The sequence below is a fragment of the Macrobrachium rosenbergii genome, chromosome 51, assembly GCF_040412425.1.
Source record: "Macrobrachium rosenbergii isolate ZJJX-2024 chromosome 51, ASM4041242v1, whole genome shotgun sequence".
In the NCBI taxonomy this organism is placed as follows: domain Eukaryota; kingdom Metazoa; phylum Arthropoda; class Malacostraca; order Decapoda; family Palaemonidae; genus Macrobrachium; species Macrobrachium rosenbergii.
This window is the reverse complement of record NC_089791.1, coordinates 24,665,493-24,677,816: the sequence shown is the minus strand read 5'-3', so window position 1 is coordinate 24,677,816 and position 12,324 is coordinate 24,665,493. Positions and strand designations below refer to the sequence as shown.

The window sequence follows — 12,324 nt, the reverse complement described above, 5'->3', positions numbered from 1 at the left end:
TTGACAAGTGCACAAGTGGCTGTTCTTGAGAGAGAGAGAGAGAGAGAGAGAGAGAGAGAGAGAGAGAGAGAGAGAGAGAGAGAGAGAGAAATTACCAAGGATACAAATATATTTATATGTCTGTGTATATATATATATATAGTATACAACGAAATTACGCAAGGATACAAATATATTTATATGGCTGTGTATATATACAGTATATATATATATATATACATATATATAATAATATATATATATATATATATATATATATATATATATATATATATATATATATATATATATATATATATATATATATATATCACTGCAAGCTCTCTCTCTCTCTCTCTCTCTCTCTCTCTGCCAACATGCCTTTGCATGTACGAGCGAGTCCTCCTCCGGCGGAGCGAAAGGCGGGGCGGGGGAGGGGGGGAAATCATAAGATCAAGGTTTTGAATATTCACGGTCCGAGAGACCAAATGGACTTACAGTAAATTGAATTAAATCGCCCTCTGACATGGACGGATATGGAAATTCCATTTATTTGAAACCGCTACCAGCTGCTGTTTAGATGCTGCTGCTTTTGCTGCTGTTTCTGCTGTTCCTGCTGCTTTTGGTGGTATTTACTAATTTTCGATGGCTCTTCGGTGTGTTTAATGTCAATAAGTTAAATGAGGGAAGGCTGAGTTGATTACCTGTTATGGGTGTTGCAATAGCGATGCGCAAACGAATTTTGAAAATTGTAATAAACGTAGATGGGGTTTTAATGATTTTAGAGACATTTAGTAGACGTATTTGGAAGTTCCAGTGTTTATATATATATATATATATATATATATATATATATATATATATATATATATATATATATATATATATATATATATATATATATATATATATATATATATATATATATATACACAGTATATATAATTATATATATAGCAACATATTTATATATATATTTATATATATCCAAATATTTATATACATATATATAAACATAAATATACATATGACTCCAACATGCATACGCCTTTTGATTAATAGCTAGTATTTTGGGATGAGGCAGTCGTTCTCCAACACAGCCCGCAGCCCACACACACACACACACACACACACACACACACACACACACACACACACACACACACATTTTAAATTAGAACATGCAAACAAACACAAACAGAACGATGGACCATACGCACACCAAATCCAATGAGGAATATTCACCCACAAACAAAGAATGCTCTCACACACAAATATTTATGACGAGCAAACACCTACCCGTAGATTAATAATAATAATAATAATAATAATAATAATAATAATAATAATAATAATGGTGAAAAAATTCACAATGGTGTAGGTGTAAATATATATATTTCTAATTTATATTTACATTTACACCACTGTGGATTTCTTCACCATTTTAGTGAATCATGCTATTATGAGATTTACATGAATAATAATAATAATAATAATAATAATAATAATAATAATAATAATAATAAGAAGAAGAAAGAAGAAGAAGAAGAAGATTCACCCGCACATAAACAGTCATTTGACTAATTAACAAAAATGACTAATAATAAAGAATGATTTCCCAACACACAAAAACACCAATACGGAATACACAAAACGCACACACACAAAGACTTCCACCCACGCACTCTCCCGCACAAAGATTAATGGAGAAAATGCGCCGCCACGCACAAAAGATGAACAATAAAGGTCATTCACTCGCGGAAAGAATACCGCATCAGGACGCGAAACAGAGTGTACTGGGACTCTCGTCTTTTCCAACAATGGCATCCCCTTTGAACCACATTCCTTCCCTTATTTATTCCCCGCCGTTTTTCGTTTTCGAGTTTTGCAAAACCCGAGAAAAAAAAAAATAAAGAACACTGAAAGTTAAATCCCGGAAAAGGAATAATTAAGGCAAAGCGCCATCGCGGAATTCTTTGAGCGTAATTATTAAAAATCAGGGGGATATTTTCGTCTGTGCGGTTGTGAGACCCGAATCATTATTCTGCGTGTGTGGGTGCCAAAAATAACGATCCGATTTTGAGATCAAAATGATTATGCTGTACTCGCAGGTATGTAATCTCAGGCTTTTTGCCTCAAAATTCACCGTAAATTCCGTGGGCTGATTCGTCAGTTTTGGTAAATTGAATTGAATACAGAATTTACGCCAAAGGCCAAAATGAACTGAATACAGAATTTACGCCAAAGGCCAAGCACTGGAACCTAAGAGGTCATTCAGTGCTGAAACGGAAATTGTTAGTAAAAGGTTTGAAAGGTGTAACAGGAGTAAAACATCGCAGTTGCATTAGGAGTCAACTGTTAGGAGAATGTTGGAAAGTAAGATGGAAGAAAGAGAAGATGAAAGGAGGTACAGTAAAAGAAACGAAAGGGTTTGCAGCTAGGGGACAGAAGGCACACTGCAAAGAACCTTAAGTAATGCCTACAGTGCACCGCATGAGGTGCACTGATGGCACTCCCTCCCTACGGGGAGTTTTGGTAAATATGACGGAATAAAATGATAAAAAAAGCTATTATATGACTCGGGCTATTTTAGGGAGTCGAGTAGCGGTCCCTTATTAATCTTTCATAGCATCACGGGATAAAATTGTTCCCTAGGCGAAGGGGAGGACGTCAAGGGTGACTGCGCTGTTTCAGAGGTCCTTGACGTGAAGCAAAAGTATTTAAGATAACTAAAAAATTTGCATATGCCTAGGCCCAAACGAGATTAAAAATCTTGCAACTTCCCACCTGGAAAACTGGGCCGAAGCTTCAGATTTTCGCTGGAGACAAAATATTAAAAGTGTTGCTTTTGATTACCGAATCGCCGCTTTCTGCAGCGTCGAACCAATTCTTCCTATGATAACATTCCCCGTGGACACTTATAACCTCTAATTTTATTTCATGTGATTCCATTCTTAGATTGTCTTATACCACAATGAGGGTTTCAGTTTAAATCCTTACCGTGATCCTTTTCCGGCTGGAAATAAATTATTGATACATCTACATTACCATTACTGTAATCAATTTATGAAACAACACAAAAATATAATGACACCTTTTCGACTGAATGAATATGTAAGACTGATGATAACTTCAAATTAACCTCGGTTGTTCAAAGTTATATCTAAAATATTCCACTGCCCTAAAAGAACCGAGACCGGGCGCCATTGACTTCCAGTTTACCGGTTCTGCCCCCTCGCCCCCCTTTTTTTTTTAAAGCATTTAATTATCTAAACTGTTTATTTATTCATTTAGACGAGCTAACTCGAAACAAATTGAAAAGGCTCGCAATTTTCCTCCTGGTTCAACATCCCCCTCAAATGGCTCGCAATTTGCATTTGTTTTCATTTACCTACACCGTTATCATTCTCTTATCCTCTTCCCACATCTTGTTCAGCTTTCACTCCCTCTCTTCTTCTCCTTTGAAGACCTTAAACATAAAGATGGCCAAACAAACATCTAAGGAAAACCGACTCTGAGCAGTACACCCATCAGGTACAACCGTCGTTCCGCTCTCTATTTATTATCCAATTCCGCAAAGAGAAAGAGTTCTCTGAGCCGACAAAAAAAGAAAGAGAAGAAAGCAACTCTCCTCGTATAAACCAAAGAAGGTCCGTTAGTCTTGCAAGGTGCAAAGAGAAGAAGAAGCAGAGGAGGAGGAGGAGGAGGAGGAGGAGGAGGAGGAGGAGGCGCCATATATTCTGCCTTCCAGCACAGCTGTCGAAATCTGATTTCAAATACTAAACTTCAACACTTTATATGCAAAGCTCCCCTAAGCCAATACAATATATTTTCGCCGTAATAGGTTCTTTGTTTTGCTTGACGTTATCCAGTGTGTTCTCCATTCGGGTGGGATGACTTTCTTCTGCTTTTAAATACGTTTCGTCTTTCGTTTTCCTCAATTTTGTTTATTATTATTTTGTGCTTCTATTTATCAGTTCACTTTCTTTAAAAAAAAAATGAAGGTGGCTCTTGAGCTGTTTCCTAATTTAGCGCCGTTCTCGCGTTTCTTTCTTTTTACCTGTTGCTTCGGAAGAGGAGTGGCTTCCGTTGAATTTTATTATGAAGACAGAGCGGTTGCTATTTTCGGTATATCTTACGATCATGACAGTGTTTTTATACATTTTACTGCCCGTCATAACAGTTATGTTTCATGATAATATCAAAATACTAATATTTTCAAAAAATGAATTTGTTTCTCTCTCAAAATTCGGCAGACATTAAAACATAATCCTGTCTTCTTCCTTGCAGACTTGGCTCCCGAGATTCGAGAACAGCCCAGCAACGTCATAGCTCGTCGGAACGACCCGGCAACTCTCAACTGCGCCGCTTCGGGTGCTGCTCGTATCACCTGGTTCCGCGATGGCCAACAAGTGGTGACGTCCTCGCAGGGCACGCGCTCCCACAGAGTGCTCCTGCCCTCGGGTTCGCTCTTCTTCCTGCGGGTCACCTCCAGCAGGAGGGAATCGGACGCCGGGACCTACTGGTGCGTCGCCTCCAACAGCTACGGCTCGACGCGATCGCAGAACGCGACGCTGACCATCGCCACTCTCTCCGACGAGTTCGAGTCGTATCCGGAGCCGGTGGTGAAGGCGCGCATCGGGGACTCCGTGACGCTGCCCTGCCGGGCGCCGAAGGGAGTTCCGGAGCCTCACTTGGTATGGCTGAGGGACGGGAGGGAGATGACCAATACGAGTCGCGTCTCCGTCGCGGTGGACGGGGATCTGGTCATCACAGACGTCACCCTGGAGGATTCCGGGATGTACGTCTGCCGGGCGCAAAACGTCGCTGGAAGTCGAGACACCAGGCCGACGGAACTTATCATTATGAGTGAGTTTTGTTATCCTATCGTTCAGGGGTGTCGATTCACAGTCAATATTAATTCTCTAATAGGATGGAGTAAAATTAGTTACCTGGTTGAAAGAAAGGTGCTCGTTGCGGATTCACAGTCAATGATAGTAATTCTTTAACAGGACAAAGAAAAATTGATTCACAGTCAGTGATATTAATTCTTTAACAGGACAGAGCAAAATTGATTCACAGTCAATGATATTAATTCTCTAACGGAATAGAGTAAAATTAGTTGCTTGGTTGAAAGACTTCACAGTCAATGATATTAATTCTCTAACGGGATAGAGTAAAATTAGTTGCTTGGTTGAAAGAAAGGTGCTCGTTGCTGATTCACAGTCAATGATATTAATTCTTTAACAGGACAGAGCAAAATTGATTCACAGTCAATGATATTAATTCTCTGACGGGATAGAGTAAAATTAGTTGCTTGGTTGAAAGAAACGTGCTCGTTGTTGATTCATAGTCAATGATATTAACTCTTTAACGGGATAGAGTAAAATTAGTTGCTTGGTTGAAAGAAAGGTGCTCATTGCTGATTCACAGTCAACGATATTAACTCTTTAACGGGATAGAGTAAAATTAGTTGCTTGGCTGACAGAAAGGTGCTCGTTGGCGCATCAGGAGAAAATGAGTAGCAGACAAAAAGTGCTGGGGTAGATCCACTGGTTGTGTTTTTTTTCATTCACCATTTTTATCAATCATTACAAAATAAAGAATAACAACAGTTATGAGTCTGCTCTCTCCAATTATGAGTACGTTTGTCTCATAATAGGCCAATGTTGATCCTTTTAATTAATTCTCCCCCCGCCCCATAAATAGATGTTTGGTCTTTAGGCCTAACTTCTACATCACCTAATCTGTAAAACAAACATTTTGATTTTTTTTCTAATGTTGAGCCTTTATTAGAACCATTTTCATAATTTCAGTATTTATGTGACCGAAACCATATGAATCAAAGCGGAAAGCACAAGTTCTCATAAATTTAAATATGAAATTATTCAAATTATTACAGTTTAAAAGGAAATGATTTCAGATGCCTTCTTGTCGTTAGTGTTTATGCCCAATTCGCTATACCACAAAACTGGCTTAGAATTTTCCTGTGAATCACTTTAATTTCTGAATTCCTTTAATGTTATGAACATTATCGTATTTTCTTAATGAAACATGTATTGATAAGGTGCACAAGATTCGCCGATTAACCGCTGTGTCTTGTGCAAAATGTTTACTGCCTAATCCGTAACTGTGAATCATTGTATCAGGAAAAATATGAAAAGGACTTTGTTAACTACTAAGCACATATGTATTTTATATTCAGCTTTCAAGGGTTGTTTTTGTTTTTCTTCCATTACCGACATATGAACATTATGTACTTCTCTCCCGCGTGTATATACATGTAAGTAGATATATAAAAGTAAAGTAAACGATGTGGCTAATATTAGGATAATTACAAGAAATCCCAAGAAATGCCCTTCTTTATTAACCAGAATGTGTTTTTTTTTTCCTCATCTCCAGTTCCTCCTTGGTTTGAGAAGAAGCCTGCCAACGTTACGACTGCGTCTGGTGTGTTGGTAGAGCTAACATGCCGTGCCCAGGGATCGCCAATGCCCACAGTTACGTGGAGAAGACTTGATGGCATCATGCCACTTGGTCGGGCTACAATCGAAGATCAACGTTTAGTTCTTGAACAAGTCACCGCTATAGACTCTGGGGTATATGTGTGTGAGGTGCAAAATGAGGCGGGTGTTGCCACTGCAAAAGCCACACTAACGGTTGTAGATGCCCCTGAGCTTATGCAGCGTCCACAGGACATTCAGGTGATGACAGGCAAATCAACAGAGATTACCTGTGTTGTCGAAGGAGACCCAGCTCCTCTCATCTTGTGGCGACTTCCTACACAAGACAGAACAGCCCTGCTCACCCCAAAACAATCAAGTGGCCATGTGTCTGTGAGTGAAGATGGACAAATCTTGCACCTGGATGCAGCTACCACCCAGGACAGTGGCATCTATTACTGCTGGGGAGTTAGCAGTGGAGGAGGAGTGAGTGCCCAAGTAGAGATAATGGTTGTTGAAGCCTACCCACCTCCTGTAATTGGTGTAGGACCAAAAGACTTGAACTTAGCCCCTGGAAGTGTTGCCTCATTTCCTTGTGAAGCAGTGAGTGAAGCTGCAACACCAACAATAACTTGGTGGTATCGCCCAGCTGCACACCTACCTGCTAGACAACTGGCCCAAGGTTTTGAAAATGCTCGGATCTCACTATCATCAAATGGTGCCCTTGTAATAAGAGATGTCCGGGTTGATGATGGGGGCATTTATACTTGTAAAGTATCTGCAGAAACAGGGCACATAGAGCAAGAGGCAATATTGCGGATAAGCAAAGATGCTGTGCCAGCTCCAGTTACAACAATTCCTGCACCTCCTTCAAAACCTCATATTCTGTTCACCAACGAGACTGCTGTTATCTTGAAATGGTTACCCAATTCTCAGATAATCGGTGGTGCAAGGCACCAATACATTGTTGAATACTGGAGGCAAGGATGGGATGAGTGGCGGGTTGCCGACACCATCATGATGGATGAATCCTGTATTGTAAAGAACCTGACACCTGGCAACATTTACACATTCTTGGTGAGAGCAGTCACGAAAGGAGGCATCTCCTTCCCAAGTCCTTGGTCAGATCCAGTCACCATACGGCCTCCCAGGGACCCGTCGCTGACAATGGACCAGGTCATTCATGCAAGGCGTCGTCTCTCCAGGCCAACGGTTACCCTTGCTGATGCAACTGCTACAGGTGCCACTAGTGTGCTTCTGAAGTGGAAGTTCCTCACTACTGCCCACGAAACAGTGGAAGGTGTCCTGGTTTATACAGTGTCAGGGGACGGAATAGTAAAAGTGGCAACTGTGCTAGGGTCCTCTTCCTCTGCACATCATTTACATAATCTGGAACCCAATACTGAGTATTCTTTCTTCATAGTACCATTTTGGAGGAGCGTCGAGGGAACGCCTTCAAATTCTTTCACGCTCACCACCCCAGAGGATAGTGAGTATTTCCAGGTTTCTCCACCACTCCTATATGAAAGAATTTAGTAAGATTTCTAATATATATATATATATATATGTATATATATATATATATATATATATATATATATATATATATATATATATATATATATGTCACTGTGCAAACTTTTGGACTATCCTTAATTATGTAAAGTATAACTTTTGTAGTTGCATACATACATACATATATACATACATATATAATTATGCATACACACACACACACACACACACACACACACACACACACACACACACACATATATATATATATATATATATATATATATATATATATATATATATGCTATATGATTATATACAAAAAAGCACTTGTTCATTTCCCTGTCTATTTCTATTATAGAGACGACAGACACTTCCCGTGATATTACATAACAATAAAGGAATCCCACCAAAAACTTCAAGTGATGGAAATCATTTCATTAGCCTCCTGGAGGGAACATTCCCTTTCCTCTTTCTGATATAACTATCTGAAAGAGGAAAGAGAATGTTCCCTTCCGAGAGCTAATAAAATAATTTCCATTACTTGAAGTTTTTAGTGGGATTCCTTTATTGTTTCAGATTTTGTAATTCACCCTTTCTTGCAAATATACACCTGCCATAATATATATATATATATATATATATATATATATATATATATATATATATATATATATATACACATACATATATATATATATATATATATATATATATATATATGTGTGTGTGTGTGTGTGTGTGTGTGTGTGTGTGTTTGTAAAAGGATGTTAACGACATTATGAAGAGATAGCGAGATGTCATGCTGATGATATTCCATAAAAATCACATTTAATTTATTATAGCAATAAAATCCTCTTTTGCAGAACCTGTCGAGCCACCAAAGGACGTCCATGCAACCCTCAGGGAAGACGGTTCCATACTCATCACGTGGTCCTCATTGCCAAGCAAAGACGCCCGTGGGAAAGTCACAGGCTACCAGGTCACCCTCACCCACAATGGAACTGAGACGACAGAAACTGTGTCCAGCCCTTGGCTGGAAGCTCATGGCCTCGCCCCAGGTCGCATCTATAGCGTGAAAGTAGCTGCAGAGACAGGAGCGGGTTTAGGGCCCTTCAGTGCACCTGTGTTAATTGATTTTGGATCTGGTCTGGCCCAGGGTCACCAAGACCTGGATGAACCCTCGAACGAAACATCTGTGATTTACGCTCCTGCACAACCTGACTGGTTGGTGTACTTGCTCATTCCCTTGGTCATCATGCTGTTTGTGTGTACTATTCTTTACATTAGGAGACTCCATCACAAATCTGCCCCGTCAAACCCACCACAGACACCGGCACATTACCAAGACCCTTCCATATACCCGACCCATCACTCCATCAACATGTACAGTGAACAGAAGCTCTGGCGCCCATCAGAGAGTGAGAAGGAATACGGCCTGTCTTCTGTGCGTCTTCTGCCAGGAGACCAGCAGATCAACGAGTATGCTGAGCCCAGATCTCAGCATGCCAACGAAACGGCAGAGCCGTATGCCACCACGGCACTTTTGGCACCTGGCTCTCCTCGTCTGGTCCACCAAGGCAGCCCGTGGCATCAGAGGGAGAACTCGGGGATGAAAGTGAACTGGGCAGCCTTCCTTCCACCGCCGCCAGCTTGCCCGCCTCCTCGCGAGCTGGACCTAGGTGATCCCACAAGTCAAGCAAGCCCTAGGAGCAACCGAAGGGGCGGGTATAATGGAACCACGCAGCTTGACAATGCTGGGGGATCAGAACAGTATAAGAGGCCTTGTGATGCCACTGCAGATCACATGTACGACACGTACTCCCAGGTGACTTCTGACAACTGTACTAAGGACAGGTTCATAACATTTAACACTGTCCAAAACCGCGACATCTCCCGAGACAGTTCAGACGACCAGCAGCTGCAGGAGGAGGAGACGACTGACATCCCTTACAACAACACCCACTAATGTTGGGAGGAATTGGTCGCTTAGGGAAGGAAGTTCCTGTTTGTTATCACAGTGAGGTTGTGCTTGTAAATAACGTTTTTCTTCTTCTGTACAGCAGAAAGACGGTTTCAAATGAAATCTCCTTGCTTATATTCAGGGAGAACCTGTACCAAAGAGTTATTATGTGTACCTGTTCTTGTCATGTATTGTAAATACCTACATCTCCCCCCTGCCCCCCTTCTAAGTCATGTGTAAATGATTAACTAGAATTCTCATTAGAGTACGTGCTGGAATAAGTTATTGGATCCTAGATGTTAATTTGATGTTAGAGGCGCTTTTTTAAGCTGTAGATCAGTAAATTTTAGATTACCCAAAAAAATTGCAAACTGCAGTGCATTTATGATTATCTGGATTTTAACTACGTCAATGACTGCATTATGCTTCTCATGGCTACTGTCAAATACCTTACAGATTTGTAAGTGAAGTATATTGTTTTCCTCAGGTAGGTTTAGCTGTTAATACTTCTGTTGATTTTCTCTGATTGGAAACCCGAGCTTAAGCAGTTACTGGTCGTAACAGCCCATATTATCACCCAAGTACGCTAACATAACTACACAATTTATGCAAAAATCACATGTAGAGGAAGCCCGTAACTACAGACTGGGATTGACGCTTTGCTAATATCTTGTTTTCAAGGCTGGAGTCTTTGTTAAGTCTTTGTTCTCTTGACTGAATCTCATTAACGATGAATAGTGATGTGCCAATTCTATTATTTGTTGTTTTTTTTTTTCTGTCAGTTTGAAAGCCGTTCAGTTACTGAGATGGAGTACTTTTGTAAATTCTGTACATATGTGAATAACAGAGTTATTCTTATAATAAATGACCTTGATTTAGAATTCTTTTTTGATGACCTCACTCCTTTCAACACCTTAGCAGTGAGATTTTTGCTACAGAAGTAGCGAAAACCTATTTAAGATCAAAGATTCTGACTGAAGTTTTCAGAAATATATGTATTCCTACAGAAGAGGGATATCCTACAAAATGGCAAATTGCACATGAAAATTCATATGCCATGCGTATACACACCATGTATGTCAAGTAGAGAAAAAGGCATAAGAAAATCTAAACACCACGATTATACACCATGTACTTCAAATGTCACAAGGTTTTCGGATGAGAGAAATGCAAGTATTTACCCTTGGAAGCTCTAAACATATAAACAGTTAAATGCGTTACTGAAAAATAAATGATTTGTTTTAAAAAAACGCAGTTGATGATTGTATTTTCATTAGGTTCGTACGCTCACATGCGATATTTGTCACGTAAACCCTTGGATAAAATCGCTATTGCTCACTCGATTCCTCTCTTCAAAATAACATGTTTGTAATACAAACACACGGTTCGGTGCAGGAATACACATTCGCGTCCCAGCTCTCTCTCTCTCTCTCTCTCTCTCTCTCTCTCTCTCTCTCTCTCTCTCTCTAAGACACGCGCGCACATACATATCTCATTTAGACAGGCGGATGGATCCAAAAGTACTGGCTCAGGTCCCCCCTTCTCACTCTCTCTCTCTCTCTCTCTCTCTCTCTCTCTCTCTCTCTCCTTCGGGTCAATGGATGAGCAAGTGACCGTTACACAGATGGACAAATACCCTCGCTCTAACCTCATTCCACCTCTCTCTCTCTCTCTCTCTCTCTCTCTCTCTCTCTCTCTCTCTCTCTCTCTCTCTCTCTCTGCTTGTTCTCCAAAGTCCAGCTCTGTATCAGCAGAGCCGCCGAGACTCTTGCAGTGTTGAGGTGAATATCTTCTCATATTTGTTTCGTCATTAAATGGTAAGTAGAGTAAATATGGATTTATTCTTGCATTAACGAGAGGCAAATAAGCGTCTGTTTACTCTTTCATTAAATAAACCAATTTGAGCCGAAATGTTTGTATAAATACCGTAAAGTTAAACAAAAAAAATCACTCGAGAAACTTGTATGAAACTATTACATCTAATTCCAAGTGATATGTTATTGTTTCTTAGCAACAAATATTCAAAATAATAATCACTTTGAAAATAAAATCAAAACAAGCAATTCCGCCGGAAGAACCTTAAGCCGAAAATAGATATGATTTATTTCACAAAATAAGAAAAAATTAATTACCTCTATTTTAAAACCAAAATAAATAAATAGATATGTTTTTGTTTCTTAGCAACAAATATCAAAATAATAACCACTTTGAAAATCAAATCAAATCAAAGCAATTCCGGCAAAAATAAATGATTTATTTGATAAAATATGAAAAAAGGAATTATCCCTACTTTAAGATCAAAATAAATAAATAGATAAACATTTGATATCACCATAGCTTAAAATAAAAAATATTATTTTTTCTAGAAAAAATTCATCAGCTGTTTTTAATAAGCATAAATAAACATAAAAAAGCGAAACCTAA

General features: G+C 39.4%; 1 protein-coding gene across 1 annotated transcript in view; it reads left to right on the top strand.

Moving 5' to 3' along the window:
• The window catches only part of LOC136833226 (protein sax-3-like), a 40,901-nt gene extending 30,120 nt beyond the window's left edge, over positions 1–10,781 (top strand). The window contains exons 2-4 of the mRNA XM_067095098.1: positions 4,270–4,848; positions 6,382–7,911; positions 8,804–10,781. Coding sequence (XP_066951199.1) covers positions 4,270–4,848; positions 6,382–7,911; positions 8,804–9,906 — 3,212 coding nt within the window. The 3' untranslated portion in view covers positions 9,907–10,781. The remainder of the gene's footprint in view (positions 1–4,269; positions 4,849–6,381; positions 7,912–8,803) is intronic.
• Positions 10,782–12,324: the final 1,543 nt, after the last annotated feature.